The 18,221-nt window shown below is 33.0% G+C and overlaps 1 protein-coding gene across 1 annotated transcript; it reads left to right on the forward strand.

The window, feature by feature from the left end:
- The first annotated feature begins 250 nt into the window (after positions 1–250).
- On the forward strand, positions 251–16,390 carry LOC132728837 (heparanase-like). Its single transcript, XM_060714518.1, has 9 exons — positions 251–372; positions 981–1,157; positions 4,994–5,159; positions 5,517–5,567; positions 9,697–9,897; positions 12,377–12,491; positions 14,028–14,143; positions 14,895–15,038; positions 15,360–16,390. Exons 1-9 carry the CDS (start codon positions 318–320, stop codon positions 15,514–15,516), a joined length of 1,182 nt encoding a protein of 393 aa, XP_060570501.1. The 5' UTR covers positions 251–317; the 3' UTR covers positions 15,517–16,390.
- The last annotated feature ends 1,831 nt before the right edge of the window (positions 16,391–18,221 follow it).

Below are 18,221 nucleotides of genomic sequence, written 5' to 3' on the forward strand. Positions count from 1 at the left end.
TTACCAACCATTTCAACTTTTAGACATATATAAAATTTTATGATAAACACCATATACATGTATTTATATATGTATACATACAACATTGAAGTATATAAGGTGTTAAAATTGTAAAATTTTGTAAAATTGTCACAATGTTGTTATGGTAACCATAATGTGTCAGTGAAAAGTTTTCCAATTAAAAATTCTTAAATCACTGCAAAAAAGTTTTAAAAAAACACTGCTTCCATACAAAACTTTTATTTATTTTTAGAAATGACAAGCTACCCTTTGATAGGTGGAGAGAAGGGAAAACTATTCAGAGGATTGAGAGGAAAATGAAAAGAGAAATGGATACTTGTGATAAACGTATGGAAACCATAGTTATAACTGGTTTGTAACTTTCAAATATTTGTATGTATATGTTTGTATTTTTTAGTGTAGATAATGAAAACTGTGTGCAATGGTTGTAAGTTACTGTAAATATAATAATGCTGCTCTTTGCTAAATTTTGGTTTTTATATGAAACTTGTTTCTTTTTTATAAACACAAACTTTAAACTTCTGAAGTAGAGGATCAGGAATTCTTTGTAGTTGTCTATTTTTTGTATGCACTACTGCTGTTTGCTAGTCCAAATGTATTTGTCTGGCAGTTCTTTAACCATTTTAACCTTCTGAAATTGTAAAATGGACTTGCCCAGCTTTCACTTTTGGAACTGTCCATTTTCAGATTTGGGGATATCAAGATGAAAATTTAACGTTATGTCTGCCAGTAGTATAGAGCCTGGTCAGACTGCACGGATACACATGCTGACCCGGTTCTATGCTGTTGTCAAAGTGTAATCATTTTCAATAAGTTAGTATAGTGTACATGTAAGTGTTTTTATAAGTCGTGCAAACAGCTTTGTTATTGCATAGTCAAACTTTTTTTATGGCATTAACACAAAATCTTATTTTGAAAAAAAATCATCTATGATGTACCTTTCTTATTTTACTTTTCAGCATCATTTTATGATGATATACATAAGTTTGTATCAAGTGTTGGTTGGGACCTTATCTTTGGCTTAAACTTGTTGCTAAGGAAACCAGATGGTGCATGGGACCCCAGCAATGCTGAAGAACTGATGAAGTACACAGTACAGTCAGGATATAAAATGGGAGGCTGGGAGCTAGGCAATGGTTAGTTCTAGACAATGGTTTGTTATCCCCCGCCGAAAAGGTGGCGGGGGATATAGTAATAGTCTCCGTCCATCCGTCCGACCTTCCATCCGTCCGTCTGTCCTTCCGTCCGACATTTTTGTCCGGAGCATATCTCTAAAAGTATTTGAGTTATCAACTTGAAACTTCATAGGTGGATAGACCTTATTGAGGAGGAGTGCAGTGCACAAGAATGATAACTCTATCCTGCATAATTTTTGAGTTATTGCCCTTTGTTATTTTTCAAAATTGATTTTTGTCCAGAGCATAACTCAAAAAGCCTATGAGATATCAACATGAAAATTCATAGGTACATAGATCTCACTCAGGAGGACTGGTGTGCAGTGCACAAGAATGAAAACACTACTTTTATAATTTTTGAGTTATTGCCCTTTGTTATTTTTCATACTTAATTTTTCACCTGAGTGGAGCATAACTCAAAAGTGTTTGAGATGTCAACATGAAATGTCATAGGTGGATAGATCTTATTGAGGAGGAATGCTGTGCTTAAGAATGATAACTCTTCCCTATACAATTTTTTAGTTATTGCCCTTTGTTCTTTTTCATACTATTTTGTCCGGAGCTTATCTCAAAAAGTATTTGAGGTATCAACTTGAAACTTCATAGCTAGATGGATCTCATTGAGGAGGGGTGCAGTGCACAAGAACAATAACTCTACCCTGCATAATTGTTTAGTTATTGCCCTTTGTTATTTTTCAAAATTAATTTTTGTCCAGAGCATAACTCAAAAGCCCTTTGAGATATCATTATGAAACTTCATAGGTGCATAGATCTAACTCAGGAGGTGTGCAGTGCACAAGAATGATAACTCTACCTTTTATAATTTTTGAGTTATTGCCCTTTGTTATTTTTCATACTTAATTTTTCAATTCAATTTTTTTCTCAAAAAGTATTTGAGGTATCAACTTGAAACTTCCTTGGTGGATAGATTTTACTGAGGAGGGATGCAGCACATTAGAATGATAACCTACCCTGCATTATTTTTCAGTTATTGCCCTTTGTTATTTTCAGCCATCAGTATTGACATAGGTTTCACATCTGTAATCACTATAGCCATCAGTTTTCATTACCAAAAGACCTCTTAAAATGGAATTATTCTGCTCTACTACATAAGTACATATACATTCTTCCAATGAGCAAACACATTCGGCGGGGGATGGCCATGTTGACATGGCTCTTGTTCAACATTGATTTCATTGTCATAAATCTCTGGTGAAGTAAAATTATGTTATTATTACAGTATAGAGGATATTCAAGTTTTTTCTGTATTACAGGTTTATTTTCATTGAGTGGTAAGAAAATAAATATTTTGTGAGTGGTGGTAGTCACAAGTGAAATATGGTCATTTTCATATCATAAGATGAAAATAAATCCTGTATTTATAGAATAAACTTGAATTTTCTGTTTATATATTATTTACCGGTACATTTTTCTATTCTTTTTTTAACATAATAATTTTCCCCTAAATTTTGTGTATTGGCTGAATTTAGAAGAAAGTAGTCTGGTAAGACACCAGTGAAAATATGGAAAATATGTTTCACTGCAGTGAAAAATATTTTTTTAAGAGTGAAAATATGAAAAATAAAAATACACATTTTATTTCATCAAAATTTCTCAATATTTTATTTATACGAACAAGGAAATACGTCATTTAAGGCCTCGAAAGGTTGGCTTGAGAGTTTCATTAAGAGACATAATATTTCATTTGGGTCTATGAGTGGTGAGAGGGGCGATGTAAAGCAGTCAACAATTTCTGAATGGACAGAAAAATTACCTACATTATGTGCAAACTATAAACCAGAAAATATTTTCAATATGGATGAAACGGGTTTATTTTTTCGTGACAGTGGACTTAAGACTTATCGATTAAAAGGTGATGATTGCGCTGGAGGGAAAAGATCAAAGGAGCGAATAACAGTGGCTTTGTGCTCTAGTTTGACCGGCGAGAAGATTAAGCCTCTTGTTATTGGTAAATCTCGTAACCCGAGGTGTTTTGGTAGAATGGACTTGAAAAGTTTGCCAGTTGATTATTTTTTTAATAAAAAAGCGTGGATGAACAGTTACATTTATGAAGAATTCCTGAAGTCACTAAACAGAAAAATGAAAAGTCAAAACAGAAACATTTTACTATTTGTCGACAACGCACCTTCACACCCCAAGATCAACTTGAGTAATATCAAAGTACAGTTTTTGCCGGCCAATACAACGTCTGTCACACAACCAATGGATCAGGGGATAATCCAGACAGTAAAACTCAAGTTCAGAAAACGTCAGGTAGGTTGTTTTTTCCGACATGAAAAATCACACACACATTATTTGAAGGCTAGGAAATCAATTTTAATTCTGCATGTAATAATTTCCTTTTTTGATTTGCAATAGAAATCTGCTTTTAATGTATAAATGCTAGTGTTGATGTCAGGTGGATAATTATTTTTGTCTTATTGTCAAATTTAATCTGCTTTTTCTGTAAGGCAGCATACTTTTAAGGTATCAACATGCGTTTTAACACATTTTTCTTTGTACATTTCAGTTACAACATATGATACGCGGTATGGAGCAACATCCAGCTATGCAGGGCAGTGAGCTTCTTAAACAAATAACAATCTTAGATGCAATTTACTGGCTCAGCAATTCATGGTCAGAAGTCGAGGGAAGCACAATTGTAAAATGTTTTTTAAAAGCTGGATTCAGTTTTGATTGTGATTATACAAATAGTTCAGGCAGTGCTCTTTCTGTTACTGGTGTTGATGCCAATGACGATGAGGATGATGATGATGATGTCCCGTTAGCAGTAATGCAAATGTCACACGAGCTTTTTGGGTGCGATTATAAAGACCTCATCAGAATTGATGAAGAATTGTTAACATGCGAAATACAAAATTCAAACTGGGATGCACCAATTGAAACTTTACTTTCACAATTTATGCCAGAAAATTGTGCTTTCTCTGCCGGCATTGATGGTGATGATGATGACAGTGATGACAATGATAATGATTCATCAGTATATGTACCGACTTACTCTGAGGCTTGTGACTATGTTAATAAACTTAAAACCTTTGCGGTCAGTTTAGGAAATCAGACACTGGTTGATAACATTGTCAAATTTGATGATGAGCTGTGCAACGAGATCTTGAACAAACCGAAACAAACACAGATTACTGATTTCTTTGAAAGGAGAACAGTGTAATTTAATATTTTAAGTCACCATGAGATATGCATTTAGTATGAATTTTAATTAGTGTTACCAAGAGACAATAATTTTAATATGAATTTTAATTAGTGTTACCAGAAGACAATGCATTTAATGTGAATTTTAATTAGTGTTACCAAGAGACAATGCATTAATATAATTTTTATTAGTGTATAGATAGCTGAACTTTATCCAGTGATACATTTTATTTTTTTAACTCCCTTTAACTGTCCTTTTTAATGATCTTAAAGTAAACAGGTAACATTTTAATGTTTTCAATGGTTTTATTGTTTTATCAAATAACACTGTACTGTATTTTTAATGTTTTATCTTTTTAAATGCAATAAAAGAAATAGTTTATAGCCAATTATCACTCTTATCTTAATGCCATGTATGTATTTCAATGAAATAAGTCAATACTTAGCTATACATGTACATATCCATGTACATTTTTAAACCAATGTTGGCAAATTTGGCAAGACTGTTTTAAGAGACTCCCTGTCATATGTGACCTTTTTTCTTGTTTCCCAAAGTAGGTCTCTTAAAACAGTTTAGACTGTATATAATAGATTATTTTATTGCCATATAACATTTATTACATTTTCAGAACCAAATAATTATGGTCGCAAGTTTGGATGTAAAGTAGGCGCGAGACAGCTAGTGAAGGACTTCCATACTTTAAACAGTTTATTAGGAGAATATCCTCAGTTTGATGATACTGAAGTGTTAGGCCCATCTGTCACACAGTTAAGTACTGATGATTATTTTCAAAGGTGATTTTAGTTTATTTGATACCTTTTAATTGGTACTGTTCTTCAGTCAAGTTTAAGGCAACAGAAAAATTATTTTGCTAAATTTATAAATTAAATGGTGTTGAATTTAAATGTAACCATTTAAGGCTGTAGTTGATTGAAAATTTTGTATTGATATACCAAAGGCTGAATATTCAAAAACATTTTAAAAAATAAAAATGATCGCAGTTTTTAGACATAATGGGCTTTTAAGTTCTTTATTTGTGGCATAAAAATAAAGTCAAGTACATATTGTATTTCAAATATTTCTCAGAGAGATATATTTACACAGAACTTACAAATCTGTATCCAGCTATTTGTTCATACTGTTTACTTCAGATTCGTAAATGCTGGTGGAGGAGAAGTTGTTACAGCACTAACATACCACCAGTGAGTTAAACACCCCTATTCTAATAATAAATGGAAAATTCCATTCTAGTATTTGCTTATGAAAAGTATAATATATTCTTTCGTTTGAGAAATTTATTCAGTTAGCTGGTCTTTACATGTAGTTATATTTAGGTATCCTTTCATGCCTGTAATGAGCCGCTTCACGACAAAACCAACATAGTGTGTTTGCGACCAGCATGGATCCAGACCAGCCTGTGCATCCGCGCAGTCTTATCAGGATCCATGCTGTTCGCTATCAGTTTCTCTACTTGTAATAGGGTTGGTAAGCGAACAGCATGGATCCTAATCAGACTGCGCCGATGCGCAGGCTGGTCTGAATCCATGCTGGTTGCAAACCCATTAGGTTGATTTTGTGGTGAAGCAGCTCAACTTGACTTCAATGGTGTCAATCTGCAGCTTTCTGATTAGCTCAATAGGTAGAACGATGGATTGTGAATCGGGCGACCTGGCTGCAGGTCACTTTTGTTGTGATTGATCATGAAATCCTTATTATGGTCATTCACACTGTACATCTGCTCTGGCATGTGCAGAAGTTTTAGATCTTTCCAAAAGTGAAGATATCTTTTACTGGTTAACTACTGCTTGACAGCCTGCCAAGGAACAATAGGGTGGTTGAACTAAGCTCTGGTAAATTCAGTGTAGCTTACTGCCGTGATCCAGAGTGAAAACTACCAACACTACCACCACCACAGTGTCAATATGACCAAACAGACAATAACATTTATTTTCATTTAATATAAAAATATGTAAAGTGTGGCAAATCAGTTTTTTTACACATTTTGTTTCTTGATTTTAGGTCATGTTCAAAACCCAAGAAAGTACATAATTATGTATTCTTGTTTTTTTTCCCATTTTTAGCTCGACTATTCAAAGAATATGAGAGCTAATGTAGTCGCCTCGGCGTCTGCGTTGGTTAAAGTTTTTTGTAAAGTCAAATATCTAAATTATTTCTTGAGATATTCAATTGAAACTTACAATACTTATTTATAGTAACAAGGTACATCAGATTGACAAGTTGGATAATTCTGCCTACAATATTTACAGAATTAAGCCCCTTTTTAACTTAGAAATTTTGGTAAAAGTTTTTTTGTAAAGTCAAATATCTCCATTATTGCTTCAGATATTCAATTGAAACTTACAATACTTATTTAAAGTAACAATGTACATCAGATTGAAAAGAAGTTGGATAATTCTGCCTACAATATTTACAGAATTAAGCCCCTTTTTAACTTAGAAATTTTGGTAAAAGTTTTTCGTAAAGTCAAATATCTCAATTATTGCTTCAGATATTCAATTGAAATTTACAATACTTTTTTAAAGTAACAATGTACATCAGTTTGCAAAGTTGCATAACTCTGTCTGCAATATTTGCAGAATTTTTTACTCCTTTGAAACTTAGAAATTTTGGTTAAAGGTTAAGGGTCTTCAAAGATATTTACTTGAAACTTTACACATGTACTTAGGGCCATAATTGGAGAGTCATACTTGTACAGTACGCTCAGCGCGACTTTTTCAAAACCCGCGTGACCCCGCGGATGAGGTTTACCGCGGACGAAAATTTGCTCAGATATTGTCCGCGTGACCCCGCGGACAGAAAATTTTCACCACCGCGGACATAAATCGGTGGCTGAAACCGTTTCCCCGCGGAACGCAGCGGTAAATGCGGAGGAACGCGGCGGTCAAACACCGGTCAACGCGGTGGAAACCTTAAATTTTTAAAAATTAATTACTGTAGTTAAACAGCAGTATACGTACGTACTGTACGCAACATGTACTGTACATATAACTATATGTAAAATTTGTTTGTTTGTTTTCTTTTTTGTTGTAATAAAAGTACATGTACAAATGCAGTGTATTTCTTGTTCTTCTTCTTGTTATTGTGTTGGGTAATGTATAATATGTATTCGACATCAAGATAAATTATTGTCGTCGCAACTTCATGGTAGTGAGAAACTTGAAGTCAAATAATGAAAAATTCGGCATATGACATTTATGACGTCTCTTTCATGCGTCTTACTGTTTCTGTTTATTTGCATGTTGATCATAAAGTCTTATATTTTATTTGGAACATTAAAAGAAAGCGTTTATTTCACCAAAATATACATTAAATGATATTCTTGATTTATCTAATTACAGGTGTGAGCGTAATGTATATGTTTTGAAGTTTGTATGAACTGTTGAAGTTTATTTTCATTTTTGTTTTAGTAGTTTGTTTGTTTGTTCTTTTTTACTTTTTTATAGATTTTTTTGCAGAATTTTTTTAAACTTGACGTTATACTTTTTGTTATTTTATTATGAACAGCATGTACATACATGTATATAAGGCAAACAAGCACATGGCAGTTATTTTCTAAGAATTTCCATCGCCCGATTTCCAAGTTAAAAATATTTCATTTTTTTTATCTTAAGATATTATTGTTCATGGGAATAATAGTATTTGTAGACAACATGTAGTTTTAAGTACATACAATTGAACTTAATTGTCTTTGCTTTCTTGTATTTATTATATTAAGTTTTTATTGAAATTAATTCCGAGGATAATAATGTAATTTTATAATTTGTAAAAGGCAGCCTAATTATTATTTTTTTAATGGGTGAATTTGTGTCAAACAAATATACGGTATGTACAGTATACAAAAACGTTTTGGCAAGTGTCATGCATATTTCTCATGTCCATTTTCGACGGGGTTTTTACTGTAAAAAAACAAAAACAAACAAGTGTACCCGTTTTTTAAAGAATATAATTGCATACAAATAAAATCTTATAGATGGTTTAAATATATTTTCTTTTATTTCTAAGATATGTACATGTATTTTATTTATGTCTTGTCTTGTATTCACACTCATCGACCTCTTACAGGACATGTACTGTAGCGTCAGTCATCATTGAGAAATCAGCACAAATGTCCTTTTTTTATACTAAGTATCATATTTATGGCTCCCATATAGTTTAACAGCAATAATACTTTGAGAATCACAAGGAATGAAAAAGTAAAGATGACAGTGATAAAAGACGATTTCAGTTGTAAAAATATTGGTATGTGGACGAATAGTTTTATGGACGTTTATAACAAAAATATTAAAAACAACAACAAAAACAGGTACAGCAGTAATTATGCCGTTCAAAAAAATTAACGTATAATAACATTTAAGGAGACGATTGTGGTCAATTTTCAAGTCATTGTGTAAAAAAGATGACGTTAAAAAATAATAAAACGTCTATTATTTTTGGAGGTTAATTTATACTGACCAACTGACCTTCGCGTTCCCCCGCAGGAAACGGGTGACTGATTTTATCGACGAATGAAGAACGGTCGTCAGAATTTTGTCCGCGGTGGAAACAACTGAACACCGGGGATCGCGGGGGAAATAAGGCTTTCATCGCGGACGAACCCCCGCGTTTGTCCGCGATAAAAAAAAATCGTCCGCGGTGGTATCGCGGAAAAGGCAAAACCCGCGGTGAGCGTACTGTATGTCACTGACCAAGTTACCTAATTCTATCTTGAATTTAGGCTGATTCTACTTAGTCTCTTGGTTAATGTTTACATGCAAGTTTTTACATATCTCAATAACTATTAAAGATATTTATTAAAACTTCACATATGCATTTAGGGTCATAATTGTAGGTCACTGAACAAGATCCATAATTCTACCTTGCATTTAGGCTGATTTTTCTCCCCTTTTTCAACTTAGAAATTCATGGTAAAGTTTTGCTTGTAAGCTGTTATCTACATAACTACTGAAGGGTTTGTGCCTTTTTTGGGACAATTTTATGCATTCGTAATAATAAAGCAGTGATTTACTTGATAAAACATCTTAATAACAAGCCTTTGTACCTTTTCGGTCAATTTTATGTATTCATGGGTAATTACCATTATTATACTCAATAAAACACCCTTGTGACAACTTTTTCGAATAGTCGAGCCAATACTGTCCTCGGACAGTTCTTGTCAAGGATAAAATTCCCACTAAAGGGAGAAGAAAATTTAGCAACTAGAATAAAATAAATAAAAAGTTATCATTTTGCAACATCTTAACTGCACAGAGTTTTCAGAGTTTTTACAGTATCTAGTTAACATGTTTCGATAACACATTGGTATATATTCAGATATTATGAAGATGGAAGTGTTGCAAAACTTGAAGACTTCTACAATCCTTATATCCTTAATATACTGTATAGACAGATACAAAAAGGGATGAACCTGACCAGGGCTGCTGGTACTAAAGCAAAGCTGTGGCTGGGAGAAACAAGTTCAGCATGGAGGAGTGGTGCCCCTGGGCTCTCAGATAGATATGTAGCTGCATTTATGTAAGTACATTGTATATAAATTATAAACATACTCCAGGATATTTTTTTTGTACCTAGTTCACCAGATTCAAAAAAAAAAAAATTGGATTTGGAATGTTTGTGAAACAGGGTTTGTACTGTATATAGTCAATTAACTTGTACTTCTAAAATGCTGCTATTGAGAAAAACATAACTTCTTCTTTTTTCAACTACAGTGCAATTTTACTGCATTAAAAGGTTCCATCAAGGTTTTTTGACTTGAAGGAACTAGAATTTTTTTTTTTTAAATTTGAGACTTTGATTCCAATTGTTATTAGTTCTTGATTGATAAATTTCAGATCAATTCCTCAGACTGTTTTCCTTGAATGAAAATGTTTTGAGTGCAAAATAATCAAAGAAAAAAAAATGTTGCAATGTTTTTAATCAAAGCAGACTTGAAAATGGTGTGAAAAGTCTATTTCCCGTTTACCTCTTCTTAAGTGTATTTCTTTATTTTCTTTTGCAGAATATTTTCCATTTTCAGTGCCCAAGTTGATCAGTTTTAGAAATTCAGATGTTATGTTTTTATGCTCCCCAAAAAATTTCAGGGGAGCATTATAGTCGAAGGGTTGTCCGTCCGTCCGTCAGTCAGTCAGTCCATCCATCCCAAAACTTTGTTATTTGAAGTCGGATTTTACAACCATTTCACAGAAATTATCACCATATTGAGACGTGTCGCGCGCAACATTTGGGTCCCTACCTTGAAGGTCAAGGTCACAGCATTACCTTGCAGCAAAATAGTATCCAGCCCATAACTTTGTTATTTGAAGTCGGATTTTACAACTATTTCACAGAAATGATCACCATATTGAGACGACTTGTTGCGCACAGCATTTGATTCGCTCCTTGAAGGTCAAGGTCACAGCATGACCTTGCAGCAAAATCTTGTCCGACCCATAACTTTGTTATTTCAAGTCAGATTTTACAACTGTTTCACAGAAATGATCACCATATTGAGACAACGTGTCTTGGGCAACATTTGGTTTTTTTTTACACTTTAAACTTTGTGACATAACTCTGACACTACAAGAGGTATACCTTCCTGTGTCCAACACCTATTCAGGGAGCATCACCCTGTTAAACCGGCTCTTGTTGACTAAGGTTGAAATCCTTTAGAATTAAGTTCTGATAACCTGTCTGTAAAGACCATACTGTGTAAGTGGATATTTATGCGTCACAAAAATTTTGTGAATGTCAAAAGATCCTTCTGTTTAGTTGTTTAATACCCTTTATTATACCCCAACAAATGAAGTTTAGGGGGGGTATATAGGAGTCAGCTTGTAGGTTGGTCGGTCAGTTCGTTGGTTAGTCGGTCTGTCCACATCACGGTTTCTGGACGATAACTAGAGTTTGGAATGAGGTATTGTAATCAAACTTGGTATATAGCAACCTTATGTGGAGACTCCGGTTGCTATTGCATTTGGACCCACTGGCTTCATGGTCAAGGTCACCGTTACTAAAAATAGAAAAATGGTTTCTGGACAATAACTACAGTTAGGAATGAGATATTGTAATCAAACTTGGTGTATAGTAAGCTTATATGAAGACCCGGTTTGGTATTGTATTTGGACCCCCTTGGGTCAAGGTCACTGTTACTAATTTTAGAAAAAATGGTTTCCCAACAATAACTAGAGTTAGGAATGGATATTGTAATCAAACTTGGTGTATAGCAAGCTTATATGAAGACTTGGGCTGGTATTGCATTTGGAGCCCCTGGGGTCAAGGCCAAGGTCATTGTTACTAAAAATACAAAAAATGTTTTCCGGACAATAACTAGAGTTAGGAATGACATATTGTAATCAAACTTAGTGTATAGCAAGCTTATATGAAGACCCCTGTTGGTATTGCATTTGGACCCCCTGAGATCTAGGTCAAGGTCACCGTTACTAAAAATAGAAAAATGGTTTACGGAATATAACTAGGAATCAAAATTGGTGTATACTAGCAAGCTGGGATTACGATTAATTGAAATATTTCTTTGTACACAGTTGATAGTTTGTGTTCAAATTTTTCTTCAGTCTACTTATTTTTCAAAAAGTCAAAGTTGCTGGTGGGGGTATTAATCACCTTCATTAATACACCCTCAGTGATAGGTCTAGTTATTTATAAATTTGTTTGATATATATATTCTTTTTTGTTAGTTTGATAAAGCACCTGATCACACATTTCTTTGTCATATTTTGAAACATTCTTTAATTTGTTCTATAAATAGCCTTTAGTGTGTTATTAACACATATATTTTGTTTCATTATATTATTTGTGATTTTTTAAAACCAAACGTAAACAAACGAGCAATGGGAAAAATCAATCTCAGTACCTGAACATTCACACTTATTCATGTAAGATGTATGAAAATGTGATTTCAAATGAAGAAAGTTTGATTAAAAGAATTTAAAGACACAATTGAATGTGGTTGTAATTTGATACCTATGTTAACATATATAAATGTACATTAATTAAGGTGGCTGGACAAATTAGGGATGTCGGCAAGAGATGGTTTCAATGCAGTTGTCAGGCAGTCATTTTATGGAGGCAATTATTCTCTTCTAGATAATGAAACCTGTGCTCCTAACCCTGTAAGTATACATAGAGGATATTAAATGAGTGTAGGTTTAATACTAAATCTATTGAACGAGTTGAATAAAATCATATTATGCGAGCCATTTTTAGTTTTCAATTTTACAGCTGGAGGGAAACCAAACCACTCATTTGTGGTTTATAAATATCACAAAATGATCACGCTAACTGGAAACTGAGCTGAACCGCTGACATCCCAGTGTCCTCGTGCTAAGTAAAAAAACTAAGCTACATGTACTGTGCATGTATATTGTAATATGATGTGAATATTGATGGAAATTAAGATTTGATTTGATAAATGAAATTAATATTAATTTATGACAGTATTGACTAGTTACCTACCCTGATGACAAGTTATACTAGTTACCTCCCCTATTGCCTAGTTATTTTAGTTACCTCCCTTGATCACCAGTTAATTTTTGGCTTGCAGCCGTCCTACTTACCAAAAGATCGTGACCGAATCACACAGAGAATTAGTGTGAACAAGTTAAAATTGCATAGCTCTATCACATTTGTCTGCGATCAAGTTATATTTAGCATTACTGTGTCTTGTATTTGAACGAAATTCTAACATGGAGTTTAAACTACTGTATAACGTCTTGGTGATCGGTAATCTAAAAATAGCCCATGCATATCATTATCCTTACGACGTGCTGATCTACAGATAGCGCATCCTGTGTTGTTGGTATATCTGTGATCAATAGACAAGTGACATAGATATTTTAGGTGTAACATTGTTGATACATGCATATTAATTGGTACCACGTAACGAAGTCTTTAAGTGCATTTACTTGCCTATAAAGCTGCTATTTAAATGAAATTAGCAACTGCCAAAACGAATGACTCTTTCTGCAAAAAAAAGTGAAAATTGAAATGTGCACACTTGTTACCCTTCAGTGTGATAGATAGATACTTTTATTTCCTCCATGTGGGTGAGCCAATGTTAGTATTTTTACGATTGATTATTTTCTTTATTAGTTTTATACAATAGAGAATAGATTTCAAGTCGCTTTTGACAAAAAAATATTCGTTTTAACAAAAAAAATGTTGTTACTTTTATCGTCACCATGTTCCGGTTCATTTATAATCAGTGGACTTCTGGTCCTTAATTCTTTTGTCCAAATTTGCATGCATAACACTGGTGGCACAAATGGGCACAGGTGCTCGTCCAGTCTTGGGGTTACCCTACCTACCCCTTTAAAACTTAAAGTGAAACATTTTTTTTTTTTTTCGAAAAAAAAAATCCTAAATAAACCCTTAATGATATACAAATAATTTTAAAAAAAGAGTTGATTTAGGAGGTTTTTCAAAAAAAAAATCATTTTTAAAGGGATGGGATGATATGGCACAACTGGGCAAGCCTTGCCTTTTAAAAGGAAACTTTATTGTTATCTTCCTGTTGACTACCAATAATCCTTCTCTTGACATTTGTAGTTATCGTATATACATTGTACCTTGTATATAACAAATTGTATATATAAAGTCTTCAGTTAAAACGGCTGTTTGATAACTTGTTTGATTTATTTTATAACAAGGACTACTGGTTGACAGTATTGTTCAAGTTACTTGTTGGGAACAAAGTGCTGAGAGTTATTTCCCCTGACAGTCTAGGGAAAATAAGGGCATATGCTCACTGTGCTGAAACCAGAAAGTAAGTAGCATTTTCACCAGGCAAACATTTTAGTTTACAATTCCAGACATTGGTGACAATTTTATTGAAGAGTTCAACATCTTGATATGACTACTTTTGAAATAAGTTTTACTAGTAGCCAATAAAAAGTATATTATAATTCATGCTTCCTGAATAATGCACATGTTCTGTCTGATATATTAAATAGAAAAAAAAAGTATGGGTCAAAATGGCAGTGGTTATATGATATACACAGTTATGTATCCTGAAAATTCTAACTTGATGTAAGATTTTGAAGTAAAAATATTTATAATTCAAGCAATGATTAACATGTTACATCATGCTATGAATAACTGATTTCGCAGTATTTATCACCATTTTTACATTTTGTATACTACTGTGACCAACACAGTAAGGGCATTTTTTGCATATTTTGACAATTATTTGGTAATTTTCTAGCATTATAGTATTATGATGCACAGTTTTTGTGATTATAATTATCCACAGACACTTGTTTAGAATGGAATATAAGGCATTTATAATGGCATTTCTCCAGTATATACTATTAAATTACACAAGATATTTTAATATTATTATTTTGTGTTATTTAATAGCATATACTGGAGTAATGCCATTATAAATGCATTATATTTGCTCTGTGATTATATCCCTAAGCATTTGACCTCGAACCGTGCATCATTCTACAACAATGCACTCAAAATTGATATCTATTTTCAAAATGTAACAATTAAACCAATTTATATAACTTCAGATCAGGTTATCCAGAGGGTAGTGTGACAGTGTATGTGATGAACATTGACCAGTCCCCAGTTACTATTGAACTTCCAGATTTTGCTAGAAACTCACCGTTACATGTATATAACATGCTCCCTGCAGACGATGATTTATTATCAAAGTAAGCAAAAGTTTTTAGCTCTGATAAAAAAAAAAATCCATACTGGGTACAGTTTGAAGTATTGTAACTTCATAGTGTAAGCCCTCTATCAAATATCATGTCACATTAAATAGTTTTGATTTTAATTTTTATTGCTACATGTATTACTGTTTTTGTAAAGTGATTGTGTGTGGGTTTTTTTTATTGATTTTTTAAAATCTATTGTTTTTGTAAGTATTTGTGTGTGTGTTTTTTTACTGATTTTTAATTTTGAAATAGAAATGGATGTAAATTTCATTTTGAAAAAATTTGATATGTCAGCTGTTTTTATTTTATTTTCAGATTTGTTTTACTGAATGGCAAAAAGCTTCAAATGGAAGACGACAAAACCATACCAAATTTACTACGTCCTGTAAAGACTACAAGAACAGTGTTGATTCCCGCCTTGTCATATAGTTTCATTGTGGTTCCAGATGCTAGATTACACTGCTGTATGTAAATGAATTTGAAATGTAACAGAACATTGCAGGGTTATTTTGTTTCTTTGTTTTTATGCCCCCGGGCATATAGTAATTGAACCGTCCGTCTGTCTGTCTGTACGAGGTTAACCTAGAACGGCAAGTTGGATTTTTCTTAAGTTCTACCTGTACCAATGGCTTTATAATTTCCACACTTACTTATCAATACAAAGTACATGATGTTGCCAAGTTATATAACTGTGTCATCCATATTTCCCAGTTATTTCCCTTTTTTCACTTTGAAAATAGGGCCTTGTCTGGTAAACCTTATTTCGGCAAGTTGGATTTATCTTCAATTTCTCCTAATTGCTTAATTTCTTTAATGATATCTTTCATTCATTTTTAGTAAGTGGATACCTTTGATGGTCCTCTAATTTTTTGCAGAGTAAGCGGTCTCTAGGGTCAAGGTCAAGGTCACTGGTTTAAAAAGTAAATACGTTTTTGCTCATACAGCCTTTATTTTTTAGTTGATGTCTTAGTTTAATACAAACATGCCAAGGGAGGTCCTCCTTCTTTGGGTGTAGTAAGGGGTCATTTGGGTCAAGGTCACTGTTACCAATATCAAGGTCGCCAATGTTAAAAATAGATTTTTACATTTTTACAGGTGTATTGACCTTATTCTATAGACAGATGCTATTTATAATTGATAGAAACATAAACTTTGATGGAGTTAGTGGTCAGTTGGGTCAAGGTCACCAGTGCTATAAATAGATTTTTACACATTTGCTCATACCTTTATTAAGTGACAGATATATTTTATATTTGGTAGGAAGATATTATGGTATTCATCCTTTTTATTGGGGTAGAGATCAGTGGGTCAAGGTCACTTGTGCTAAAAATAGATTTTTACACTTTTGCCCAGATATTGACAGATGTATTTCATATGTTGTAGGAAGATAACTTGCATGGTATTCTTCCTTTGGATGGAGTAAGGGGTCAGTTGGGTCAAGGTCACCAGTGTTAAAAATAGATTTTTACACTTTTGCCTATACAGCCTTTATTAATTTTATTGACAGATGTATTTCATATTTGGTAGGAAGATATCTTACATGGTATTCTTCTTTTGGATAGATCGAGGGGTCAGTTTGGTCAAGGTCACCAGTGCTCAAAATAGATTTTTACACTTTTGCCCATACATCCTTTATTTAATGACAGATGTATTTCAATTTTGGTAGGAAGATAACTTGCATGAAGTTGAATATTTTTCACAAGTCAGAGCAATGACTTGGCAACTTATATTTTTCACAATTACAAAATGCCATGACTTTGTCAAGCTATACAACTTGTGTTTACAATTTTTTTTTTGCAATTTTTCTGTCCATAACTGAGTGAATGGGTAAACATTTTTTGAAATATTGCTACTGACAAAAATCTGAGCCGGGGGCATTTGTGTTTAACAAACACGTTCTTGTTTGTTGTTGTTTTTTTGTGGGGACGGGGGGATCACTAGTGTAGTTTTATTTTGTTCCTATAAATGTTCTGAAATGAGGATTTCCTGCTAGGCAATCCTCTGTATAACTAAGAAGTTAAAATTGTGTACATATAGACCTTTGTACAAGGATTTGTAAGCAGGTCTGTTTTATAACACTGGAATAGGCAAACCATTAAGGCTAGTAGAGAGAGTGGTATCTCTGTGTTACTGCTGGCATTTCTTTTTTTATGATTTTTCTCTCAATAATTTACAGTTAAGGTAGTCTTACGGTAATGCTTTCCCGCCAAAAAAAATCTAACATCGGCCAATATTGTAGCAAATTGGTTATTTCCGGAATGTTATTTTTCCAAAATCTTGGACATTAGATTATTTACAATCACTCATTATGTACTAAATTCCAGTTACAAACGGTTAAAAATTATTGAATACCAAAGATTGTGAAAAATAACGTTCTGCAAATCACCTATTTATTACGGTATTGGCCGATGTTAGAATATTTTTGGCGGGAAAGCATTACAGTAAGACTGTCTTAAGTCTTCCTTTGAAATTGTCCATTTTAGTGATGTTATCTGCTGAAAGGTAAATTAATGTTATCTATCAGAGCAGTATAATGTGAGGCTTTCTATGTTAATAGCAATATTCTATACTGGTCATATTTCTGTGATTTTAGATGATTTTTCAGAAAGGCACACTAAGTTCTATAACAAATGGTGAAATTGTGTCATAGATGTATTAGAAATACTTTTTGTCACTAATTTGACAAACAATAGATCAGATGTCATTAGTTACCTTAAAGTATCAGGCAAAACTTGCATACTCGTATTTGAAAAAAAAGTACAAATGCAGAAGTCTGAAATACTCATCAGTTAATATTTCATGCTGACATGAGACATTAATTTAAATGTAACAAGTATTGAGAACATTTAAGCAAGATCATTTTTTCTTTCTAGGCAATATTTTCAGTCCAAGTGAAATGTCAATAAAATAGTAGAATTTTAGAGAGGAATACAGTGAGCCTATTATACAGGACATTATTTTACTTTCTTGTTAATTTTATAGTACATTGTCTTGAAATAGGATCTCATTTTATTAAATTGAATGTAATTATGTAGAATGTTCATTTCTGTTTATGACTTTGTTGAATAAAATCAATTGTTACACAAGATAAATGTTAAGTTTTCTCTATTTTTGTCCCCCACGTTTTCAAGGAAAAAAAGGATATATATAGGACCTGTCCATATGTCTGCCTATTGG

The sequence above is a fragment of the Ruditapes philippinarum genome, unplaced genomic scaffold (genome assembly GCF_026571515.1).
Source record: "Ruditapes philippinarum isolate M1 unplaced genomic scaffold, ASM2657151v2 ctg898_1_1_1_1, whole genome shotgun sequence".
Taxonomy (NCBI): Eukaryota; Metazoa; Mollusca; class Bivalvia; order Venerida; family Veneridae; genus Ruditapes; species Ruditapes philippinarum.